At 37.5% G+C, this 27,868-nt stretch overlaps 1 protein-coding gene and 1 long non-coding RNA gene across 4 annotated transcripts in view; both read left to right on the top strand.

Annotated features, from left to right (window-relative positions):
- Positions 1–27,868, top strand: part of LOC136247157 (uncharacterized) — a 56,111-nt gene that overhangs the window by 9,467 nt on the left and 18,776 nt on the right. For 2 of the 3 annotated variants that reach the window (XR_010697127.1, XR_010697129.1), the window contains exon 3: positions 555–809. This is a non-coding gene — a long non-coding RNA (uncharacterized lncRNA). Of the gene's footprint in view, positions 1–554; positions 810–1,100; positions 1,399–27,868 lie in introns of those variants that run through there. The other variant, XR_010697128.1, reaches the window with a different exon arrangement.
- LOC136246321 (piggyBac transposable element-derived protein 4-like) lies at positions 20,405–23,042 on the top strand. Its single transcript, XM_066037715.1, has 4 exons — positions 20,405–20,625; positions 20,677–20,769; positions 20,821–21,684; positions 22,072–23,042. The coding sequence occupies exons 3-4, from the start codon at positions 20,956–20,958 to the stop codon at positions 22,753–22,755; spliced, it is 1,413 nt and encodes a 470-aa protein (XP_065893787.1). The 5' UTR covers positions 20,405–20,625; positions 20,677–20,769; positions 20,821–20,955; the 3' UTR covers positions 22,756–23,042.

Consider the following 27,868-nt stretch of genomic DNA (forward strand, 5'->3'; position numbering starts at 1 on the left):
TCCCGTCACCTCAGTGTTGATATAAAGTATTCTAATGTACTAATTGATATCAATAAATTATGACTCTTTTCAATTACCCAACACTGTGTGTGGCATTTGTACCTATCTAATAAACACTATATTAAGTGTACTTCTCGTCATGTTTTAGAAACAGACAAAAATCTTTCAAACGCAGATTTACCTTATGTTATACTACAATGCTTGGATAAAGCTTAAGATAGTATCTGTTAGCCACAGTGTATCATGGTCCAAACCATATATTCATAGGATATTTTGTTCATGAGTTATATGTGTTTGAATGCATTCGTGTAACGAGTGCTGTGTTCATGTTTAATAAAACATTTTTTATTAACTTTGCAGCCAAAGGGTTAATTAAGCCTAAAACTTTGTACAATTATTTATTTGACTATTTAAAACTTTATTTTCAGGTAACCTCTAAAAGTTAGTTTCCATTGTATTACAGAGCAAACCAACATCATTTAGCTTATCAAGCAACTTTTTCATTTGAAGTAGCTCAACAATTTGTATTTTTTTCACTGTTTCTATTCCTGTAGGATTTATGGAGACAGTCAATAACCAGATGACCAATGATGAAGAAGATGTTCAAGTATGCACATTGCTTGCATCACTACCAGAGGAGAGATGTCGGTCATTACAAAGAGGATTGTCTTTTACTGGTACGTAGTCCATGAAATCAGGAGGAATCCAAAGGAAGATGGAGGGATTTTGTGGAGTAGTTACACGATAAATGGTGGATGGTTACGACATTGTAAATTAACTTCATGACCAGAGATTGTCTGAGCAACAAGGTATGTGTGTGTGTGTGTGTGTGTGTGTGTGTGTGTGTGTGTGTGTGTGTGTGTGTGTGTGTGTGTGTGTGTGTGTGTTGCATGTGCTTGCTTGTGAGTCTGTGTGCCTCCTGTGTGGTCATGTGCATGTACATTAAAGATGGTATAATTTTTCTTGTGTAGTAATTGTGTATTTATCTGTCACACTATACATATCTGTAATAGAAGGGTTACTTGTGACAACAGTAAATGAGATTTAATGATAAAAGAGTTCTTACTGTAAATGTTTAAAATATTTTGTCACATATAAAGGTGTAGAATTATATGTGAAAGACAACAAGAGGAAGGAGGGGTATTCATTGTCAAGCATGACCCAGATTGACACACACTGCTGGTAAGGTGGTTTGGTACAACTAATTTTGAATTATTCAATGAACTACATCACAACTATTCAATAAGAACAGCTAGTTAACTTGTGGTATTGTCAAGTACTGGATCCAGACATAAGATCATCATTTAACTTTGTGATTGACACACATGTAATATGTGACTGATGTACATGTGTGATTGAGTATTGTATAATTGTAATTCATAAACATTGTAACATGTACTAGTAATTGTGAACATATTACAAAAGTATATAATAGTGAAACTATTATTGTCTTCCCAGTATCAACTATTCTCAATTACCATCAATATTTAGTGTATTAATGTTACACAGAACATTCTCTCCTAGTGTAAGTCATTCTATCATCAGATTTCTGGCTTTGGTCATTTTCCAGTCCATGCTATTCTGTGTATCTGTTTACCATAATATCATCATCTTCTGTACTGGTTTTATCTCAAGGGAACTCAACCCATAGTATGATTGTCAACTTTCCTTCATGATGTCTAACATCTTCAAATGGAGTAGTAGCAAATGTGAAAGCCTGTTTCTATTTTGTTAAACCTTTTCTACCCCAAAAGCTTGAAATGCCATGTACCATATGCAGTGGAGCCGTCACTACCTTTAACTTAGTGTCACGACTCTATAGAAAACCTTGATTTTGGAGAACTTGTCAAAGCATGCACAGTACTAGTGCTTCAGTATATAAACATTTTATGTTGTGAAGTTGATGAGAAACAAGCTAAAAAAATGGATTATTAGCCTTAATGGCTCTGGTTGAAGTACCTGCACTAAAAATGTGAAACAAAAAATGGACAAAATGGATTTTTAAACGTTTATAATGGATGTACAGTGTCAATGATATTCGGACAATATTTCTGTGATATGTTGATCAGTTTCTGTAACTTGGTCTTGTTACTATTTACCACCTATGTTAGAGAGGTAACCAGTTATAAGTTTATTGTACTGATTTGATGTGATAACCAAAACCCATAATCAGTTGTGGATGTACATGTATATAAGAAACTCAGTAATGTTAATAAACAGCTGCTCGCTGCACCGAAAAATAAAAGTATAGTAAAATACAATTTTTGGCAAGACGTTTTGCTGAGCGTTAAGTCTTTGAAATCATTACAAAGGACAGGCTCTATTGGTTCATTGTCCACTAGTATAGCAGCAGGTAAATAACCTCTGTTATTGATCTATAATGTATCACTCTGTGTGGGCAGTTCAAAGGCACTGCAACTGTCATAACTTGTATGTGGCACTGCTGCAGATTGCAGTGAGTGCATTATAACTGACAACGAACTGGTCCTGGCTTTGCAGACCACAACAAGTGCATTATACCTCCTGTAAGTTATAATGCACTAATTGCAGTGCAATATACAGATATTGCACTGGCTGTGGCTTTGTGCAACATTGCACAATTGTTGACTGTTGAGACCACCATCTAATAGGTGGAAAGATACTTCACAATTCACTTGAATTCTTTTATAGCCTAACATGTAAAAGTCAATTGTGGGTCCATAACCTCACTAAACATCACCAGATCAAAGGTTAACCAAGCAGCTAATGGTGATCAAAAAAGCCAACATGGTGGCCACAACTCTAGTCTACATACATATAAACATACTTATATACCTTATTAGTCTGATGGCATCCGACTCTAGATTAAACCATCTTCAACAATGAGTCATCAAAATGATTGTATTTTAAATATTATTCACTATTACATTTGATTGTGGCAGCCAGTTTTGTCTTGCCACTCGATTGTAGTTAGGTTTGTTTGCTTATACCATTTTTAGTTGCATTTCTTTGAGTGAACAATCACAGGTGGTCAAATTGATGAGCAGTACATGATGATCGAGAGCCAAACAGCGAATTCAGATTAGTGCTATGCATACTAGTGTTGGTCAACGCAATATCTCAGGTGGCTTCAGTACTGTAGAGGGAACATTACCGCAACATTCAGCTCGGTCACCCACAATCAATTTTAGCAACCTGTCCTTTATAAGAAGTGTAGCTGCCTTGTGACGCTATCCTGATCCTGGTTAGTGGTACACTTCTGATGGGATCAGCTGTTGAAGTATGTGCGTGCGTGTGTGTGTGCGTGCATGCATGCGTGTGTGTAAAATAATCCATAAATTTTTTAAGCTCTTGTTTAACAATAAAGGAAGATTATAACACTGACAACCTTGGCAGCATCATGATCATGTTCCAAATACTTTGTTTCATGTCAGTACTCTCTAGGAGGTGGAAGATATAAGCATTAGTCTGCCTTGCATCAGATGTCAAGCGGTTTCACTATCATTTAAATTTTCTCACATGTTTGCCTTCGCCCTGGTTGTAGGAAAGGCCTGGAAGACAAAACTTACCCAGCAATGGATCCTCCTGTTCATGGAGAACTTGATGGTGTGACTGGTAGAGTACTGCATTTGTAAGTTATGACTGTTTAATTAAGCGCCTGTAGTTTATTTCTGTATTGTCACTATACAAATCAATTTTTCTGTTGTTGATACTTTGTAGTTCTGTAGCTTAGAATGTTCTTTGCTTCTAGAGCTGAAAGTTCAGTTTACCATCTCCATTAACGTTCTAGATAAAAGAAAATGTAATAAAATGGAAATTGAAAAATGTGCTGACATGTGGAGCTCTTGCAGATCCGATCACATTTATTATTAAGCGTTTTATAAAAAAAAGTAAAAAGTAACCTTTTTCCAAACTATGTACAGTGTATACATGATTGTAATATTAGGAGTTTTATTTTTGCAGTGACTGTTCTATTAAAGTATGTTGATTGTTTCTACAAGCTTGAGTTGCTGCAATTTTTTATCAAAGTTTTTTGTACTAGAATAGAAGAGTTACTATATATGTAGATTTCTAGCCTGTTATCACAAGAGTTGCTAGCATAGAAGTTAAAAATAAAACCAAGCTGTAAAAAGGGTTCATTCAGCCTCCAGAGTGAAAAAAGAAGTGAAATCCAAGATGGCGGTCAAGAAATGGCTGTGATGGTACAGTAGGTTAACCCTTTATTACCGACGTTTTTTTTTACAAAACCGCAAGTGTGAAAACTTTTATGGCTTGTGTGAACTGTGTGCGATACGAGTGGAACCCACCCATTAATTAACCCATGAAGCTATATACCGTTTGATAGCCATCTCTCTCTTCTACCAACACAGCTAGAATACTTACAGATCACACACACAACTCATGCGCTACGAAGCGAAAAAAGCGTATCTTCTCCGTATCACCATGGCATTGAAAGATGGGCGCCGCCATCTTACTAATCAACGCGATGACATCACACTATTTATTTTTAGAATCCTTATCACGTGGGGAATGGAGTAATTCTAACCAAAGCCTCCTAGTAGCAGGGAGAAGGCGAACATGGAGTTTTAAACAGGTATTATTGTTTTGTATACGCTATTTTATATTGCCAAGTGCCATAACTTACCCATGCTTCTTCCTATTGCCGAACGGTAAACTTCATTAGAAGCGCCCGGTCCTTCTGAGCAGTTTGGTAGCAATTTCAGCTTTGTAGCCCCTAGGAAAAAAGAGTTATGGCTCCGTTTATAAAGGGAACGTGTTGTGGCAATATATTAGCCATTCGATAATAAAGGGTTAATGGCAAGAATTTTTTTTAATAACGACAAGTCAGGTGAATTTGTGTTACCTCCTCCAAGGATTTGGCACCAAATTCACCTGAATTGTTGTTATTAAAATTAACCTACCATCACAGCCATTTCTTGGTTGCCACCTTTGTTTTCATATCTTCTTCACCCTGGTTGTTTTGGAGGCCTTTTTTTACAGCTTGGCTGTTTTTGATTAGAGAGCGTTTTTTTTTGTAGTTTCATAACTAAAGCTTATGGCCAGCTTTGCATATTTTTTCAACTTTTCTTGTTTCTTTACTACAGGAATGAAGATTAAAATGGAGAAGATATTTACCATTTGCTTAAACCTGCATACGCTGATAAATCGGCATTGACGCATGGCTGTAAACAAAGCACTGTAACTTACTAATCATTTTCCTAACGCTACGTAATCAATACCATTTGATTTGTCATTACATAAGGATTAAAATGGTACCTAGGGGTTTATCCTAGCATAAAAGCATGGTGCCACAACTTGCCATTAAACTAGCATTATGCAAAATAAACATGCAAACTCCTTACATACCTTTTAGTAGAGCGGCTAAGCAACAAATTTTGATAAAATCATTCACTATGTGATGAAAGCACCAAAAAGTAGACTATATCATTTGAGATACAGTGCCACGTCAACTCATTGCCTTAGGGCATGTTTATAAACATTTAAACTGGGTTATATGCCTCTTTCTAGCTGGTCAGGAAACCATACAAGTGGATTAAAATCTTTGTTTTTTACTCGATTATCCAAACCCTCAATTATCCAAATAGTAGCAGTGACTGTTCTATTAGGGTATTTCGTCACAGGTGTATGTTCTATTAAAGTAATTCAACAGTTCTGTATATAAATCAATGGGCTTCATTTATCCAAACAGATTCACTTATCTGAACACTTTTGTGATTTAGCTAGCACACAGGTGTTGAGATAATGGAGGTCAATCAAAAAATCTTCTATATGTGGTAAAATAAGCAGTTTTTAATACTGTTAATGGAGCCAATATTTCAGTGTTAAAAGTACAGGCACAACCGAATAGAAATAGTACATTGCACATCAATGGCTTCATATACCATGACCCTCCACGCTTCTTAACATGTTAAGCTAATGATCTGCATGGACACTGCTTTGATCAGCTTTTGAATATGATCATCCTTTGCTTGTCTATGCGGATGCAAAGTTTCAGTATAATATCCTATGGAGCACTTTTATGGCTTTTCAAATACATTTTCTATTGATTTTATTTTTCAGGTTCTTTGAGCGTGATATGGTAATTTTAATGGCATTGTATCTAATATGAAATAGTATGAATTAAGCAACTGTTGTACCAAGTTTGGTGCTTTTATCAAAATGAATGATTTTTTTTTGCTTAGCCGAAAATAGTTAATACCTCCTTCCTATTTCATCAGATTCATGTGAAATAAACACCAGGTGATTCCCAATTCAATTACGAGTCACGCCATGTATAGCTGACATGATTTAATTAATTGTCTACATGGCTGCCATCACGAATATTGAGAAATAATGGAAAATTGAGCCGCCGTATTCCATTGCTCCATAACAAGTAAGCCTCTGTCATTGCAGTGGTTATTTAGACTTCCTCATCTAGCCCAATGAATAAACTTTTTGTTGGTATATAGCTTTAGGCTAACAGAGTTAGGCTAGTCTGGCTAGACGGGCCATTTTAAATAGTTTTCTGTAATCATGTATTCCGTGTAGGTTCAAGGGTAAACTACATGTACATTTAGGCTATATTGTTTAGTAATTTACAATTGTGTTGATTGATGATAAAAATTAAGTCACCATAGCTATACAGGTTGGATTGTTTGCAGCTTAATACTTTACAGGGAAATGTGTATGTAGCTAAAATTTCTACAGAAAGATTTGTAACGTAGCTGTACCTTAGACTACGTGGTGAATAGTTTGTAGTTGACCTCACCACAGAGGGACTTGTAACCTATCTACAGAAAACAATGCAACATAGTTAAGCTTTCTACAGGATACATGTAGGTAAACTCTTTACAGGGTGACTTGAAATGTTTAGAACTCTCTGTGATTTGTGTCTAGCGATAAGGACACCTGTTAAGAGATCAGCTAGAAACAAGTTACACTGCAGTACAATCAGCTAGGGGGCACTGGGTGACTTTATGTTGGGGCGACTTTGAAGGGCAAGAAAGCCCAAAATTCCATAATCCCTATTATACTGTACTGTATGTTGTTTGAATAAACAAAGTGGGTTACTAAAAGTATTTGACATAATAATAATAAAAAGAATATGTGACCCGGTCTACAAAAACTGGTCTTATAGCCTATTTATCAGTGTGTTTGGAGATTGTAATATCTAGCAATAGCTAACCAAAAATCCGCACAAATATATAGTACAATGTCTGCACATAATTAGTTTTGGGTGGACACACATGTCCTTGCAAAACCAATAGTGGTACCATAAAAGCTGATGTGTACATGTTTGTTTGTAGTGCTAACAATAACTGTCACTTGGTTGCTAGGAGATACTACATTTTCCCGACCCAAGGATTTACCAATGCCACTGTACTGCTATCACCAGCAGCTGTAATGACCACAGCCTGGTGATATGTTGCAGTTATGTGGTTTGTGTTTAACCTCAAAACATTCAATGGAAACTCCCTATTCCAATTCCAGCAGTGTATATAAAGTGCTCCTCTAGCTCATGTCTGTACAGTTTGACTCTATGTCTGTACATTTGTGAATATGTAAGGACGTTTGTTCTCGGCACCTTAAAAATTAAAACAAGGCCTGATATTTGTACTACCTATGATATACTGTATCCTTGAACTAAATAGCTCAGACCCCTGGGACACAACCTATCCTTCCTAAGACAATCTATTGTAGCTAAGTTTGTTCTTACATGCAATATACAAACTCACTGCACAACTGTAGGATTATTCTGTTATGGCAAATAGATCTGTGAACAAATTTACAAGCTTGCTATATAGTATCTCCAAGACTTCATCGTTGGTTAACCATAAATGGCACATTCCCTGCAGCATACTGATAAGGAGTATAGGTATATGTACTGTAGAAGAACATGATAAAGGTGAAATCACTAGAAGTCAGTTTTTGCTTACTTCACTCCTCACACTCATCATTTTAGTAGTAGTCTGCAATTTTTCTGAAGGCCCTTGGTTAGCAACTCAATAAAACTAACCTCAAAATGTGTAACAACCAAAAATACATCAGTTCAGTAGTCCAGTCCAGTGATTAGTTGCACCATAAGTTTTTTACATTCCAGAGTATCCAATGTACAAGTAGCCAACAGCTACGTTTCTCACCATTTTAGATAGTTTTATAAACCAGAGTTGACTGTATCAGATGAGGGGGGGGGGGGGGGGGGGGACAAGGGGCTGTTTGAAAGATTAAAGAAGACATCAGGATTAATTATGCCAAGTTATAGCTAGACCATTCATGTCTCGAAACTAGTAAAATTAACGAAGTGACATTTATAGCATGGGTGTTCATTCAACACCACGGGTGTTCATTCAACACCACGGGTGTTTATTCAACACCACGGAGCTGTGCAGCCACATACAGCCATCCCCCACTGACCAGAGCTCCATTAGGGCTATATACCACTCAGACAGGTTGTCACTGTGCTTGGGAAAGGCAGCCAGCAAAAGCAGACCACTCAAGTCTAGCTGATTTTGATTTCAATTGGCTGGAATCTCAACTAACAGGATGAAGTAATACAATTTCCACTCGAGTGCTATCCAATCACTCGGTGATCTCGCCATCCTGCACTGATCAGTGTGTTCAGAGGAACAACCTATCGAGTATCAGTCTGTCTATTATGTAACAAATCTTCAATTTCGTCGATTGCAGTCCAGGCGTTGGCAAAAGTCGAAGTGACAACTCCGCAGCCTTATTGTTACATGTGCAACATTTGTAAGTATAAGCACCCCACTTTTTCAGCAGCACAAGCACTTTCTGAAATTATTTTGTGGTGTCTACGGAGAAGTGTTGATACAGAAAATTAACACCTTGGTATGGTTTCGATGCTTGAAGAGGAAAACAACCAACCTGATTGAAGATAAAAGGAATGATAAGAAGCACAGGGCATACACCCAAAAGGCACATCCCACCAGTGAATTTGTTGTTGTGGCGTAAAATTGTGAGTGTGCGCTGCTTTGTTTGGGCTCTAGGTTTGTGACTGTGGTCAGTGAGTGAGTAAGTGAGTAAGATGAAATTTCAAGCTTGGAGACTTAAAATTCTATATCTGGTCACCAATAAGTATTTTCTTGTTTTTAATGCTGTATTTCATATAATATATTAGATTGACTAATATTATTCTGTAAAAGTGATTTTCGTGGTGTAAAATGTCTCTAGGATGATTTTTAAAGGCAGCATTGAGGCGGCGTGTGACATTTTTGGGGGATCTCTATTTATGATAGAAGTATTTATAATCAGTAACTACATTTTGTACTGAATTATGTCCTAGCACATTTGTGACAGGATCTACAAAAAGGAGTCTTACAGCCTTTCCAATTGCATTTACTTGGCAATCCATAACATGACTTATGAATATAGTAACAGCCTTAAATTTAGTACCGTTACCCTCCCAACATAGCACCATACCTGGATATAATTTTAAGACAATAGGTTAAACACATGATGAGTTATGACCTGTCAAACTTGGAAATTTGGAAAGGCTGTAAGACATCTTTTTGCAGGTCCACTCACATTGTTTTGTCATTATTATTTCACACACTACTTGTATTAACGATGGTAAGGGTGTGTAATGGTTGTGTAGTAATTTAGGATGTAATAACCAAAACCCACAACCAATTGTTGTATGGGAGGGTATATAACAAATAGCTCTTATAAGTATTTGTATTAGTTTGTGGTAACCATCTATGTGCCAGAGTGCATAAAATTTTTGCAAGGCCTTTTAACTGAAGAGAGTAAAGGCCTGATATAAGCAGTTAATGCTACAACAAGGAGTTTAGCTAGTGTTTCTACTTTTGTAGTAGCAGTGAAGAACTGCTGTGTGTGTGTGTGAATGGGTGAACGAGCGAGTGAGTGAGCAAGTGAGTGCTATTATGAAATGAGATATGTAGTTATGATATAATATAATTAATATAAGGTATTGACAGTTTCTACATAAATTGTACAACTTTATTATATTAATCAGTCAACGAAAATGCATCCGAGTGAACATGAAGCCCGTGTCAGGGAGATGAGGGACGAAACTTACTTTCTCTGTTATAGCACAACAATCTTATTCATTAATACTGCAGAGAACTGACTATTGTACAACACAGTATTATTTTATATAAAAAATATCACGTGACAGTACTACATAATATTAGTTACAAGTTTGTGACACTCCTGGGGGAAAACAAAATAGAATGCATGCAGCATTTTCTGTCAATTGTCTAGAAATCCTTGTACGAGCTTCTGTAGCAGCTTGTCTTCTTGATACATTTCTTAAATCAATTGATGCTTGATCCAATCTGACTGCCGATTCTTCACAGCTAACTTGTGAGTTAACTTCCAATGTAAACAAGTGACTTATTGCTCTAGTAATAATGTTTTTATTAGCAAGCAAAATTTTTGCTGATCTTATTTCCCCATCTTTGCTATAAATAAATTCTCTAATTTTTGCTAATCTCCACGTCCTGCGTGGAATATGTTCATCTTTGACAATAACTATTTCTCCTATTCTAGGCTGTCTGTTTAATCGTAATCATTGATTCCTATGAACAAGTGGTAATGTAAAGCTAGACAAATAGTCATGCTTCCAAGACTCCCAAATAGATTCAATTGTTTTTGACTTCTTTTCCAATGTTTACTCAACTCTTTCACTGAATGCATCTTGTGAAAATAATCAACATCATCACTATAGTCTAGACAAGATGGGATCACATCTTGGTTACCAGTGAGGAAGTGAGTGGAGATTAGGACAAAACTTGAGTCGAAATCCTCACCAACGTACATTAAAGGGCGTCTGTTGATGATAGCCTCAACTTCGACTAACAATGTTGTTAATTTATCCCAATACAGTACCTTGCATCCCATTCCCCTCTTCAAACTCTGTTTCACCATACCAATCAAATGTTTGTAAAACCCACCTAGCCATGGGGCAAGGGCAGTAGTAAAACTCCACTCAATACTTTCACAACCAAGGAAATCCCTTAGTTCATCACTTTTAAACAACTCAGTCCACTGCCAGTCCAAAGTCGACTTTACTAATCTAAATTGTGAGGCATTGTCACCAATTAGTGATTTTGGTTGCCCTCTACGAGATATAAATCTTCGTAGGCAATCTAGAAACATCTGAGGCTGACAATCCCTTTACTAATTCCAAGTGGACGTATTGATAGACATGTAAATAAGCATACCCACATTTTCCCCACTGATTCATCTTCCTTAACATTAATAGGTCCAAGATAATCAAGTCCGATAAATTGAAAAGGCTCTGATCTGGAGACCCTTTCACAAGGCCATGGCAGCATATATGTGGCAGTTCAAAAGAAATGTCACAATATTTTTTACAGATCACACACTGTGATAAGACTGCCTGATTTCTGCTCGTCCTTTTGGTATCTAGAACTCGTGACGAAGATGACTTAAAGTATGCAAAACACCTGCATGTACTAGTCTACAATGTATTTCCATAACAAGTTTTGAAAACTGGTGCTTACGAGGCAACAACTTAGGGCTCTTGGTGTCAATATCAATGTCTGCATTGGCATATCTACCGTAACATCATAATACAGTATGTCAAATTCATCCACTTTAACTCCAAGCTGATTCTTTAAATTGTGGTTCTTATTTTTCTTCAATGCAGAAAATAATTTTGTAAAAGCTTAATTGGACACACCTAACTGACAGTAAACATGTCAAGTGAATTTCTTTTGAAGTAATTGGTCCCCACATTCGTAAATCATGAAAAACAGTTTTCAACAAGTGATTCCCAAAACAATTCCCCCTCTTCTCCACCGGAACTTTGTTCCATATCTTCAGCTTAATATATCTCAACACAAACACCAAGACACGCAACTGCTTCTGAAGAGACGAGGCCAGGCTTTTAATACCAAACAAAAAAACATTCTTCTTAGCCTCAGTAGTCATCTTGACCATTACTTGAGATTCCTTTATTTCAGTCTGCATTTGATCCAACATCTTTGGTGTAAGCTCTGGCAAATTTCATGTCAGCCATTGAGCCTGTGACTTTCTAAGCCAATCTGGTCCATGCCACCATAATGAACATACTTTAATATCCGCAGCCGACAAACCCCTTGTTGCATAATCAGATGGATTTTGATTAGAGGCAATATAAAAAAATTATATATTTTTCTGATACTGTATTTTCCTTAATACGGTTTTCCTCAAAGATAGGTAAAGGTTTCTTTGTCTTCAGCCAATGTAAAACACACTGGGAGTATGTCCACAAAATTCATTCATTGATGGTCAAATTCAGTTCTTTTGTTACAAAGTTAGCTGAAAGCACACCAATCAATGTTGCCATCAGATTTTGTACATTTACCCTTTCCCTTATTGACTGGAACTATTTGAGGTTTAGCAAAAATCAAATTAGTCTTACTCAATGGCCCATCAATGGATCTTAAATACACTGCAGTGGCGTAACAATTAGTTGATGCATCACTGAAGATCAATAATTGATCGGTGCCCTTCTTTGAACTATCCACAAATCGAGGAATACAAAAATGTGACCGGATTTCATATAACAAGGCTTCCACACACACAAAATCAAACTTACGATTTTACCAGAAATGGATTGCTGGTCTAATACACTATCATATTTCACACTGTACTTCCTTCAGCACTGGCAAGTCTGGTTTCTGTAGCAGCTTTCTTCCGACCCTGTCAAAGCCACGAGTGTGAGATTGGCACCATTAAATGGCCATGGCTTTGTGATAATGGTGTGTAGTGAGCTGGGACTTCACAGAGAGCTCGCCAATAGTGTTCTCAGTCAATTTGGAGTAATTTGAGGGCCATGGAGGGCCATGGAGAGCCCAAACTTGGCCTCTGGATTCCAATCGTCTTCTTACTCCATTTTATACCCATATACACCCACTCAGTGATAGCTAGTGAACAGATGAACAATTGGTGCAAATTTTGTTTGCACAGCTGTAGGCACTGGGAAGTTATTACACAATGATTCCTTAAAATCGCCATATCTCCTAACAAAGCTTTGTGCGTCGAAGCCTTGTTTTGTCAAATTCAGTCACAAATTAGGAACCTTTGAAAGCATAGCTGCTATCTGAATCCATTCTTTGGAAATTCATCATTCAAAGGCCCATCCCAAGGCTGGTTAAGCTTCCACAACTTTTGCAGAAACAATTTCCCACAAAGGGTGGTTGGTGCTACCGATCCCAGGGGATCAAATACTCTAGCCACACAGTGAAGTACTTCACACTTACTGGCATCACTACCATGATATTGAAATCCTGGAATTCGAATAACATCATTTATTCGATCCCAAACCATTCCCAGCACCCTTACAATACCTGAACCATGATTAGCCCTCTCTCCCATTGGCAAAGACTCTAAAAATTACTCTGAATTCAAATTCCATTGTCTCAAATTCATTGCAGCCCTTTTAAAAATATCCTTAGCCTCTCCAAATACACAACAAGCTTCCTCCACAGAATCAGTCCCAATCAAAACATTATCGACATACATATTCTTCAAAATGTTCAGTGCAAGAGGAGAGTCATCCTTTCGTAGATGATATGTAAGAGTGGCTCCCAATAGAAAAGGACTGTAAATCAAGCTGAATGGGACTCTACAACAATGGTACACCACGACATTGCTGTTATTCACACCACAACTGATATCTTGCAACCGTAAGAATCTTGTTACATCACGTTCATTTTCTTGAATTCCAATTTGGAGAAAAGCTTTCTAAAAATCTGCCATTATTACCAATGAATACATCCAGAATCTAATAAGTAGTCCACAAAGGTCAGGTAAAACCACTGGACCACGATACAAACATTCATTCAGGCTTCTACTGGCACTTCGAGCCTTTGTTGATGCATCAGAAACAATCCGGATTTTCGTAGTTTCTTTATCAGGGGTAAGAACAGGATGATGGGGCAGATAATACTTCCTAGTACTAGATCCGCACACATCTACTACTTCTATTATCCCTGCATTCATTTGTTGCTGAATAACATGATCATATTTATGTATCTTGTGATCTCTGTAAGTTATCAAAACACTTTCCTGTTATGATGTACCCAAACTTGGAGGGTATCATAAACATTCCTGAGGGTAACATGATCTTATCCCCACTAATTACAGAGTACAATATAACGGTCGGCCATTGACCATTTTCCGACCAAGTGATGCTGTTGACCGATCAATGTAGCCGTTGGTCGGCCATTTGTGCCGATCAATTTTTCACAACTGTAATTCTTCGTTATTAGTCTTTATAACATGTATTATTATAGTTATTATTATTAATGTCGTATCATTACCTTCCCTTACCGAAGCTATTGAAGTCTTGATTCCATCGAAGCATCAACTCGGTTGCGCATGCGTAAGCTAGAGCACTGCACCTCGTGTTTACCCCAATTATCAATTGTGGGTTACAGTCGATGTTGTAAAGAAGTGATCACTACGCTGACTACACGAGTGGTGAATTCCAGAAGAAGAAAAGGAAGTAATGTTTACGAAGTGGAGGTACGATATTAAGTATAAGATGGCCATTTTGTAGTTAGAATGTGTAGAGAATGCACTGGCAGCTGGCTGGAGAGAGCGGAATGAAAGTCAGGTGACAATAGTGTTCTGCACCGGGCAAGTTTGAGAGTAAAGTTTGATCTATTGCTATTCATGAGGGAAACTTTAGCAATAGCTAGTTGGATAATTACTAGATGAATTAAAAATTGGATATTTTAAAATGGGAATAGGGATGGCTGAAAAAAGCCACAAAACAAGAAGGGATCGCTGGAGTGGTAATGTAAACCACAAATCCCTATTTTGACTCAGTCATAAATCTTTAGTTACATGCTCTGTCATTTTGAAGTGAGTTGAGATTTGTGGTTTACATTATCACCCCAACGATCCCTTCTTGTTTTGTGGCTTTTTTCAGTGATCCCTATTCCCATTTTAAAATTTCCAATTACTTTTTAATTAATCCAGTAATGGATTATGAGATTTCTTTTATTGATAATAAAGACTGTTGTGAATAGTGTAATTTTGCATTCTGCATAGTAACACTATCAACATTTCAGTACACACATGAAACTGATCAAATTGCAATGTGCCTGCAGACTGAGAGTCTCCTAATATGAGCTACAATTTACATTACTGGTACCTTTAATAGCTATCAAATTCAATGCAAGGATTGTAGTTACACACTTGACTGCATTATTAGAGTATTTAAGTGACTGCTCTATTAGAGTATTTAATCTGGATAACCCGCCCACGTACAATAATCACGGAGTGAAAAAAACCACCTTGCAACAAAGTCATCAGCCCAGATTAAGCTTCCTGGCCTATACTAAGTTTAATAAAGACGGATTTTATTAGCCACAAGTAGTGCACACCAAAAAACTTAACTCTGAGTGTGATCTTGTATGGCTTCTCAAGTGTAATGGCATTTTGGCAAGAAGAAACGGCCCGGTTTGGGCTGTTTCCATCCGAAAATGAAATCAAAAATAGGTCATGGACACGCACAATGATCCATTCAGCAAGCCTTGCTACTTTTTATCCCAGGATTCTCCTTGTAAACTTCGCTATGCCTGTGAAAGAATAACAATAATAATATGAATAATAAGAATAATAATAATAATAATTGATCTTTATATTTGCTTGTCAAGATCAAGCGGTTCCTACTAATTTAATTAAAGTTAGAATTTTTCAACAGCCTGGGTCTGTTAATTGTCGTCTTTGTGGTTCACAGCAAGAAACTGTCGATCATTTGCTCACAAGTTGCAGTGTCATTGCCCAGTCTTTCTACAAGAAATGGCATGATGCTGTTGCTAAGTTGGTTCATTGGGAGTTGGCAAAAAAAGGTGGCTTTGAAATCAATGACAAGTGGTGGGAACACTGCCCATTGCCTGTTCTTCACAATAATTCAATGAAACTCTTGTGGGACTTTACAGTTCAGACAGATAAACATCTGACACACAACCGGCCTGACATAATATGCCTTGATTTCACAATGAACTGCTGTTTTTTGATTGATGTTGCTATACCAGGAGATAGTAGAATTTTCCAAAAGATTTCTGAAAAACGGCAATGCTATAGTGACCTGAAGATTGAAATTCAGAAAATGTGGTCTGTAAGAGCATCTGTGGCTCCTGTTATCATTGGTTCCCTTGGCTCTGTTCCTGAAGGTTTAAAAGATCAACTACAAACATTAAAGATTTATCATGCTAACCTCATCCCGAAGATGCAGAAGAGTGTCTTACTGAGTTCCTGTCATATTTTATGTCGGTTTGTGACAGAACATTAAAATCCTAACCTTTTGGCTAAAGTGTGGGATATATAACTTATTTTTTACATCTAGTTGTAATTCCAGCATTGCTGTGTGTATATTTAATAATAATATGAACAAACTGGCGAATTTCAGTTTTGTCTGAAATACACATACTGTTTCCTTTTCACTTGATACTTACCAGTACTCATTGCAAAGAACCACCAGAGGGTTGTTTTGAGTTGAAGGATGCTTTTCAAGGTAGTTTTTAAGTGTGCATTCTATTAGGATTTTTGCGAAAAACATGATGCTAATAATGATTGTGTGAACTTGGTCTCATTTGACTGTTGGGGAGAGTGGTCATCAATGGATTTCCCATTGTCAGTTGAAGATAGCAAAAGTCTATCAAAGAATTCACCATTTTACTTAGTGACAAGAAAGGAATCAGCATATTCAACTGAAAATTTTTCGAGACATAAACATTGATTGTGCCCATCACGTTTACCATAATGATGACAAGCCCTCTTATGCAGGTTAGGACTCTCAGACATACAAAATACCGTCCTGCTGATTCAGCCTTCTTTTTCGTTGTGTTAGTGTGGAATATTCACCACACTCATCATTGTAGTGGCTTCCCTTACAAAATATACAAGGACTTAACACCTGAACATTTGTTGTATGACCCGGGTCACCTGTACTAGTACTACCAGTAGTTTCATTAGCACTAAATACCTCTACAGAGGATTTGTATGATTGTGATTGAGGGTACCCTTTTACTTTTTTAACATGTTCATAATGACCTCCACTGTATAAAACATTGTTGTTGACAAACTGTGAAACATTTTCTTGTATGTCAGCATTATAAATTATGGTCTTACGTAGTTCTTTCATCTTCCATGGAATCTTTGGATCCTTGGACTCTTCCAACTTGATAAAGGAAACTTGCTTAAAATTTGTTACACTAAGATTCATTGATCAATGGGTTCACTCAGTGCCTCCAATTGTCTGAAGATCTTTTCAACAGAGTCACTTGTTCACTTTAAATCCACAAATTTATTCCTTGACCTTGGTAATAGTTGTAACTGTGAATACAGAGATTCTATTATCTACTCAGGCCTTCCAAATCTTTCTCCTAGCAACAAAAGAGCCATGTCATAGTTCTCATTACTCACCGATATTCCAGAAATCGTAGCCGTAGCTGCACCTTTCAACACACCTTTTAAGTAAGTAAATTTAGCAACTGGCGGTAAGTTTTGTTGATGAACAGCAGCTGAGAATGTGTCCCAAAATTCTTACCACTGTTGCAAGTTACCATCAAATGTCTGTAGCTGTAAATTTGGTAGGCTGATTTGTAATCCGCCAGTATTACTACCACCAGCTGCTTTAGGATCAGAAGGGCATGAAAGGGGAGTTCTCTGCACTAATTTCTTCTCAATTCGTTTTAATCTTGCTCTCATACGACCTATGCATTCACCTGCATTCAATAACACCTCAACATACCCTTCATCTCCTTCAGCAACGCGACTATGTTCCTGTTCCTCGGTGACCTTTGCTTCGCCCTTTAGGTCTTGCAAAAGACTGGTCCAGTTGGCATTACATTGTTCTATAATAGATACATTTATTATTCATACGCTCTATGAAGTCCTCCAGGGTGAGTTCTTCCTCCTCCATCGTCCCTCCTTCAATAGGCGTAGAGATTAACTGCTCAGCCTCCTTGATATAATGCTGGGGTCACACCTTCGCCGGTCCTAAAAGCTTCCGCAGCGGGCCTGACATCCTGCCAACTTCACCAAAACCGTGTGAGGGAGATGAGGGAAGAAACTTGCTTTCTTTGTTATAGCACAACAATCTTATTCATTAATACTGCAGAGAACTGACTATTGTACAACACAGTACTATTTTATATAACAAATATCACGTGACAGTACTACATAATATTAGTTACAAGTTTGTGACAGCCCAGACAAGAATTTGGCAAAGTAGTGGCTTGGCGAGTAGAGTTTTAAGGCAACCTGGAAGCAGCATGCAGGTGCCATTTCTGAAGCCTATAATAAGCATTGTTCATTAACTAGAGGACTTTGTGAATCTCTTCATCAGTATTAATTAAGATCTAACAATACTACAAAGAAACATTGTGCTATAATTCATGCTGTGATGATCTTTATCAGGCGTTTTCCATTGTTTCGTTCCTGTTCCCACGTTTTGTTCCCATTTCCTAGTCTTCTACTAATCTCAACTCTCTGGTGTGCAACAGCTGCAGCAAGGTATATGACATATTACCACTACAAGGTTGTTCTGCTACAGTACATTATACTGTAATTGACACAATAGACCTTATCTTCCACATGTCCAACTACTGTCTGGCCATATCTGGTTTGTTGGGACATTGTGGCTAGACAACAGAAATTTCTTATCATAAGCTTTGTACCATGGTCTCAATGTACCTTGTGAATGTTTAAAAGCCAATAATTCTTACCATGAAATATCTTAAAGATAGTTAGTGTGAACAACTAACTTTGTAGGATACCTGTACAGTAGCCCATTATGGCTTAATATGAAACCTTTCAACAGTTGGTCATCTACGTATGTTCCTTGGAAATTATGTGTTCACATTATTTATTGTTATTTTGAAGATTTGAGTTACTTATATAAAATTTTTATACTTAACACTTGTGCTATGGAAAATGAATGTGCCATGTATAATACCTGAGCCGACATAAGCATAACAGAAGGTGACAATTGAGCAGCCTTTTAAAATCCCTAGAGACATTTTATGCACTGAAACCACCTTTGCGGAATAGTACTAGTCCATATAATACATAATACAGTATTAAATATAACAAAACACTTACAGGTGGGCAGATATAGAATTTTTAAAAACGATTGCCAAAACTCAAATTTTAGTCTCACTGCCTGACTTGCTGATCACAATTGCAAGGCTGGAGGCCAGCATATGTCACCATTTTATGCCACAATAACAAGCTCACCAGTGGGATGTGTCTTTTGGGGTTGCAACAGGTGTAGGCCCTCTGTGCCTTGTCTTTTGTTTTATCTTCAATCAGGCTGTTTGTCCTTTTATCCATCAAACCATATCAAAGTGTTAATTTTCCATATCAACACTTTCCTTTAGCATATTTAGAAGCCACAGAATTATTTCAGAGCTGGATTTCATAAGCGCTTCAGTCCTGGCACTGCTATAAGAATATACCAGCTAGATATCTGTAATGCTATAGCAATCCTGTTTGCAATTGGTTCGTGACCACACCCATCAAATAAAGATCTAGGTGGACTAATAGCTGTAGAGTACGGTGACCATACATCTAAACAATCTAGATAATTACTTACAGTAAACAAGATGACCTCAACCCTTATTGGTATAGCTATCTGCACACCCCTTGGCTGACTTGATATACTCTAATACAACAGTCGCTCTAGTACAAGTCACGTATGATATTCTAATAAAACAGTCACAAGTTACACTGTAGCTAGCTGTGCTACTACATAAAACTAAGGAATCTAGTATTTTAAAATGTTAATTTAAATGAAGTAGGATCCATGTAGTGAAAAGTAGTGAAATTAGATGAATGATGGTATTACAGCATGGCTCACTGAGAAAGTCCCTACAGTTATTTTGTTCAATGCCAAACTAGGGACTTCAATGCCAAATTAGAGCTGTGCTGTAATTCTTGTGTTACAACTTTGTATTGCACCCCTACTTCATTTAAATTTGAAAGTAATGGTAAGAGTGTGTAGTGGTAGTGTAGTCAATAACTAGTAATTTAGGATGTGATAACTAAAACCCATAATCGATTATTGTATGGAAGTGTATATAACAGATAGCTCTTGTAAGAATTGGTATAGGTTTGTGATATCCATCGATGTACCATAAGATATAAAACTTTTGTAAGGCCTATTATCTGAAGAGAGTAAAGGCTCAACACATACGGTCAATGCTAGAAAGAGTTTAACTGGTGTTTCTACATTAGTTGCAGCAGTAAAGAACTGCTGTGTGTGTGTTTGAAAAAATCCATAAATTTTTAAAGCTCTTGTTTAACCCTTAAACGCGCACGCGAATTTACGAAATATTGCACTGAAATCGCAAGGGCCATTTAAGTGGCCCTCCATATTTGGCACAGCGGTGCGCGCGCTAGGATTACGTGATCGTGAAACGGTTTAGTGCAACGGAAAGCCACGTTTCTGGGCTTTAATTTGAGCTCAAGAACTTTGTGCTGTGATTAAAGATAAGCGAGATATGGATGAAAATGCTGTTGTTGATCAACTTTTCTATAGCGACACCGACGATGACTGGAACAACTCGGACGAAGAGGACTCTATTGTCCATGGAGAAGACGCTTTGGTCCTTGATAGGCTTACCAGGGAACAAGATGGTAAAATGGCGGACAGATGAATCGGTCCTATCACTTCGCCAGCCATTATAGATGATTATGGCGATGTGGAAGAAAATGATCGTGAGGAAGAGTTCAGCAACGACGAAGAAAACATTGAGGAAGAAACAAACAATGATTATGAAGGTATAATGCTTTTCACATGTTTTATAACTTGAGTCCTGCTTCTTCTAATAGCTGATGTGAGATACCGTGAAGATCATGATGAGTCAAGCCATCCTGGACCATCTGGGCTACATAGTGGAGTGAGTGACGGTGGGATGGGTAGCCTGGAAACTGAATACCCCTGTAGTGGTTCTCCTGTGGTTTACCATGGCTCTCCTGTTAGTTCTTCCCTGCGCTCTCGTTCTTCTTCTCCACATGCCCCATTTTCACCTAGTGATAGAGGCAGGGACTACTCACCATCTCCATCTGATCCTTTGTCTGGTAGAAAGAGGGAGGGGTAGAGGTAGAGGGAGAGGTAGAGGAAGGGATAGGGGAACTGTGTCTCCAATGGATCTTGTGCCTAGTCGAGGTAGGAGGAAAGGTACTGGTAGGCGTAGAGGTACCGGTAGGGGCAGTAGAGGGCGCCGAGAGAATGAGCGGGATGAATCTCCTCCTCCTGTCACCTTTCCTAATGTGACGTATTCTTTTTCTAATCCTCCTCCCTTCATAGGTCAACCCCAAGGCCCCAATTTTAGTTGGCGGGATCCCAGTAGTGTAGATGCACTCACTTATTTCTCACTGTTTTTTGATGACGCGTTACTTGAACATATAGCGGCTGAGACAAATCTATATGCTCAACAACGTCCCTACAAACGGATAAACTACCCCTGGCGTGACGCAACTGTCAATGACATAAAACAGTTTTTGGGGATTATGATTTCCACTGGGTTAGTAAGTTTACCTGACCTTCGGGATTATTGGAAAACAAAATCTATTTTTGGTCAGCCTGCCATTGTCGCAGGGATGTCACGGAACCGGTTTGAACAATTGTGTGGCCGGCTTCATTTCAATAATAATGCTCTAGCACCTGCTCATGGAACTGATGGCTATGATAGAAATTAGGCCAATACTGCAACAAATTTGCGAGAAAAGTAGGTCGCTTTACATCCCTGCACAAAAATTAAGTGTCGATGAAGCCATGGTGAAGTTCAAGGGACGCTCATCAATCAAACAGTACCAACCATTGAAACCTGTCAAACGAGGATTCAAAGTTTGGTGTTTAGCTGACAGCCAAAATGGGTACGTTTGTAAATTTACGGTTTACACGGGAAAGGTAGATGGCCCTGTCAGGGACTTAGGTCACAAAGTAGTCATGGGAATATGTGAGGATATTTTAGGGAAAGGTTATAAGGTTTACTATGACAACTTTTTCTCTAGTGTCAGTTTAGCTGCTGACCTTCTGCAAAATGGGACCACTTCTGTAGCAACGACCCGATATGATAGGACAGGGTTTCCCAAGGATTTAAAAAAATCTTCTGTTGCTGGATGTCCCCGGGAATGACCCATTCCATTACTCTTGATGATAAAGTTCACTGCTTTGTTTGGTTAGATGCTAAGCCTGTATTTTTTATTGACACCGAGTTAGGATGCACTGTACCCACCACAGTTGCTAGGTCTCTAAGAGATGGTTCATCAGTGTCTGTACCGTGTCCACCTGCTGTTGCGGCTTACAATCAAAGCATGGGTGGGGTAGATTTGGCTGATCAGTCGCGTAGGCTTTACACTTGTACGCATAAATCATCACGCAGGTGGTATCTTCGTTTGTTTTGGTTTGCATTGGATTTGGCTATCGATAATGCTTATATTCTAGAGTGCTGTTTCACACCTGTGAATGATCGTAGGACCATCAAAAGCTTTAGGGAGGAACTGGCTACTAAACTTTTATGTCAACATAGCTCACGCCAGCATGGAGGACGTCAATCACAGGCTCTTCCACCTCAATCGCCTGCGAGGCTTCAGGAACGCCATTTCATAGAGAACCTTGGGACTGACGGTGACTGTGTAGTGTGTTCTGACCGGAAAACACAAAGAAAACGTACTAAGTATGGCTGCGTAAATTGTGGAATGGTTCATTTGTGCCTTGAAAATTGTTTTAAGATATACCACACCAAGGAAAACTATAAATAAATAAGGGGTGTATGCTATTTACTGTGTCTTAGACTTTTTACAGGTTCAGCCGATGTATATAGTTTAGATGTGTTGACAGTATTATCTGTTTAGTTATGTACAGAGCTGTTTGTAATTAAGTTTTTTCCACGATTGTGGTTTTTTTCTCTGAAATCACTTGGATCAGTGGTTTCTAAATGAGGCAAACCCTTTACTGAGTAAAGATCCCAGCTCTTTAGTGTATATATTTCATGTACAGTTTATGTTTGAAAAGTTTTTCAAATTCTAATGCTAGTAATAATACTTTATGTTTGATGAACAGTGCATGATAAAATGGATTGCTGTTGGTATTTGATTGACCAGTCACCAGAATACGTCTTGGCAGCACGTTGAAACGCCACAGTGATTGTGTTGGAGTTATTTGTTACATGCCTACAGGGTAAAAATAATTATGTGAATACGACAATTTTTTTTCAATTCACAACTACCTGAGAGTTGTAGCTATGTCAATGGAATTTCACCACCTTGTATCAAGGATACCAGCCTTTCTAAACACCAAGTGTTGAGGCGAATGGACAGAGGAGCTGCCTACCATGATGATTATTTTCAAATGATGCGCGTATTGCTGTGTATAAATGGAGAAGTATTATTGATAAAAACATAATAATAATATTGGATAAACCCCAGGTTATCCACCGTCTGTGTACCAAGTTACAAGCTGATACATCAAGGATTTTCACAGATACAGTCATGTAAAGACGTGCGGTTACTTCGCACAATTGTGTGAATACCACAAGTTTTTTCTAAAATTCATAAATACCTGAGAGTTGCAGCTATGTCACTGGAATTTCACCACCTTGTATCAAGGGTACAACTCGTTCTCGACACCAAGTATTGAGGTGAATCACCAACGGAGCCACCTACCATGACGATTATTTCCAAATTATGCGCATATTACTTTGGATAAATAGAGAAGCATTAGTGATAAACAATTGATAGTCACGATGGGTAAACCCCAGGGTATCCACCATCTGTGTACCAAGTTTCAAGTTGATACGTCGAGGATTTTCAGAGATACAGCCTTGTAAAGACACGCGATTATTTTCGCAAAAGTAAGCATAAACTTTCGTGCGTTTTCGGTGTAATAAATAATAGGGCCATTATAATGGCCTTTGCGCGTTTAAGGGTTAACAATGAAGTAAGATGATAATTCCAAAAACCTTAGCAGCATCATGATCCCTTTCCAAATAGTTTTTTTCATGTCAGTACTCTGGAAAATATGAGTATTAGTCTGCCTTGTGGTTTAAATTTTCTCATGTTTTAAGTGGTCTTAGGTAGGGCCTGGAACTTACCCAGCAATGGATTCACTTTCTTATGGAGAACCTAATGACATAATTGGTAGAGGACAGCATTCAAAGTTACGACTGTTTAATTAAGCACCAATAGTTTATTTCTGTATTGTCATTGTACAATTCAATTTTTCTGTTGTTGTCACTTTGTAGTTCTGTAGCTTTAAAGTTCTTTGCTTCTAGAACTGAAACTTCAGTTGACCATCTGTTTGACTATCTAGATAAAGAAAAATGGTAATAAAATGGATTTTTTTTTTGAAAAATGTGCTACTGTGTAGGGCTCTTGCAGATCTGGTCGCATTTATTATTCATGGTTTTATAAAAAAAGTTAAAAGTTACTTTTTTCCAAACTATGTACAGTGTATACATGATTGTAATATTAGGAGTTTTATTTTTGCAGTGACTGTTCTATTAAAGTATCTTGATTGTTTATACAAGTTTCAGTTGCTACAATTTTTCTATCAGAACCTTTTATACTAGAATAGAAGAGTTAGTATATACGTAGATTTCTAGCCGAATATCACAAGAGTTGCTAACATAGATGTCAAAAATAAAGCCAAGCTGTAAAAAAGGGTATAGCCTCCAGAGTGAAAAAAGATGTGAAATCCAAGATGGCGGCCAAGAAATGGCTGTGATAGTAGGTTAATGGAAATTTTTTTTATAGCGACAATTTGTATTGCTTCCTCCAAGTTTCACTAGGATTCAGCACCAAATTTACCTAAATTGTTGTTATTAAAGTTACCCTATGTACCATTACAGCTATTCTTGGCCATCAACTTTAATTTCATAATTATCTTCACCCTGGCCTTTTTGGGGGCTGTACCCTTTTTTACAGCTTGGATGTCTTTTTGATTAGATATTACTTTTGTAATTTCATACCAGGCTTTGGCCAGGTTTGGGTATTTCTTTTAACTTGTCTTGTCATACACTACAATAGTAGTGTATAGTAGGGACCACAAAGGAGTAGGCGTGGCCCACAAAATAACATCACCCATAATCCAACCTCAATTTTCCTGGACGATGATGAGGCAGTATTGGTTAGGTAATACTAAGCCCAAACAAGCCTTCAGATCGACCTGAAATGCTTTCAACAAGTTGCTACATAATAATAATAATAAAAATTAAATGGAATTTTATAGTGACTGACTGACTGACTGTTATCTTCAGACAAGCGTAACTTGATAACAACTAAGGCTACGGGCTTGATTTTTTCACTGTTCAACGTCGCTTCGGCCTGAATGTGCCTTTTGGCATACCGCAGTATGTACAATGCATTCTTCATGGACTTACCAATGTCCTCCTTTGTGTCCCATTCATCTTTGGTGACAGGGAAAGGTGTCGATGTGGTAGTAGCATGTGATGACTTCCCTTCATAACAGAAATCGTCCATATTTTTCATTGTAGTTATTTTGATTGCAGAGGTGCTTTTCGAACAGTTCTTGATTCGTACTGCTGTGTAATGGGTTGAACATTGCCAATAATGAAGCGTAATAGATAATTTACTATTCAAATGATAATTGATTTATGTGGGGCACAAGGTGCCTTTTCAGATGAGGTATGCGTGGGTTCAGCAGTCATGATAGTTGTTTACAAAATTTTAACAAACTAGTACACAAAAAAGGTTGGAATTTTAAACTAGAGTAGGGACCATAGCACATCGATAAATAGTACTGAAACAAGCTGGAGTAGTCTATGATATTAAATCACTGTAAAACAATAAGATGTGTTATATCCCTACTGTGCTCAAGATACCATAATGGAAATGCACAGTAGGGATATAACACTTCTTATTGTTTTATTGTGATTTAATATCGTGCACTACTCCACCTTGTTTTAGTACTTTTTATCAATGTGCTATGGCTCCTTCTCTTTCAAAATTACATTCTTTTGTGTACTTGTTTGTTTACTACAGGAATGAAGATTATGACAGAGAAGGTTTTTAGTGATTTGCTTAACTACATGTACATTTAGGCTATATTGTTTAGTAATTTACAATTGTTTTGATTCCTCTTAAAAATTATGTAGGTCACCATAACTATACAGGTTGGATTGTTTGCAGCTTAATACTTTATAGAAAAATGTGTATGTAGCTGGAATTTCTACAAGAAGAGTTGTAATGTACTTGTACTTTAGACTACATGGTGAATGGTTTGTAGTTGAAATCACTATATACAGAGGGACTTGTAACCTAACTAAACTCTCCACAGAAAGAATTGTGACATAGTTGAGCTTTCTACAGGATACATGTAGGCGAACTGTTTACAGGGTGACTTTAAATCGAGGGGTAGGTAACGAGATGAAATTTTGTAGATCATTTCTGAAATTATTTCTGAAAGATGAAATATTGCCTGAAATTATGCAGTTTGAAAAATGAAATTTGATGATCAGGAAAATGTAATGAAAATTTATGGAATTTTGCAGAGTCTAAAATTTACGGATTCACTAATTGTGAGTTTACTTAACTTTATGGAAATATTTAGCTGAAATTTGTCTTGAAAGATGAAATACGTATGGACAGTCATATTTCTGAAGGATGAAATATGGGCAGTCATCTTTGAAATTTCATAGATGATTTTGGCTCTTTACCTACCCCTCGCTTAAAATGTTTAGAACTCTCTGTGATTTGTGTCTGGTTGATTGCTCTGGATACATTGTAACTTGTTTCTAGCTGATCTTGCCACGGTAACCCTAAAACTCACAAGTGCCAATAAATCTGTGTTGATGCATGGCTGTAACTAACGAATCGTTTTTCCTAACACTACGTAATCAACACCATTTTATTGGTAATTAAACAAGGATTAAAATGGTACCTAGGGGTTCACCCTAGCATGAAAGCAAGGGGCTAAAACTTTCCCTGAAACTATTTTTACACAAAATAAGCGTGCAAACCCCTTACATATCTTTATTATGGTGGTTAATATCTCCTTCCTTCTTCATCAGATTCATGCAAAATAAACACTAGGTGATTCCACATTCAATGACAAGTCACGCTGTATAGCTAACATGATTTATTTAATTGTTAATATGGCTGCCATCACAAGTGTTGAGAAATAATGAAAAATCAAGCCACCGTTTTCCATTGCTCCATAAAGCCTCTGTCATTACAGTGGTTATTTATATTTCCTCATGTAGCCCAATGAATAAACTTTCTGTTGGTATATAGCTTTAGGCTAATAGTCTTACTAGACAGGCCATTTTAATTGAGTTTGTGTAATCATGTATTCCTTAAAATAACGTGCGGGTTTAAGGGTTAACAGAGTAACTTGTTTCCAGCTGAACCCTCTCCTGGTGGCTTGGCCTAATGGAAACTTTCTCTTGGTGAACTCTCTACAGGATGATTTGTTTGTATCAAAACTATGTACAGGATGATTTATTTAAACCTGAACTTTCTACAGGGTGATTTGTATGTAGATGAACTCTACAGGATGGTTTCTTTGTAGCTGAACTCTCTACAAGGTGACTTGCTTCTAGCTGATCTCTTTATATGGTGACATCTTCTAGCTGATCTCTCTACAGGGTGACTTGTATAGCTGAACTCTCTACAAGGTGATCTGTTCATAGCTGAACTCTCTACAGGGTGATTTGTTTGTAGCTGAATTCTCTTGTTTCAAACTGATCTCACTGTATAGGGTAACTTGTTTGTAGCTGAACTCTCTACAAAGTGATTTTTTTTGTAGCTGAACTCTATATACGGTGATTTGTTTGTACCTGAACTTTCTATAGGGTGATATGTTTATAGCTGGCTGAAAGCTCTGTAGAGTGATTTGTTTGTAGTTGATCTCTCT

This window comes from Dysidea avara, chromosome 2 (genome assembly GCF_963678975.1).
Source record: "Dysidea avara chromosome 2, odDysAvar1.4, whole genome shotgun sequence".
Taxonomy (NCBI): domain Eukaryota; kingdom Metazoa; phylum Porifera; class Demospongiae; order Dictyoceratida; family Dysideidae; genus Dysidea; species Dysidea avara.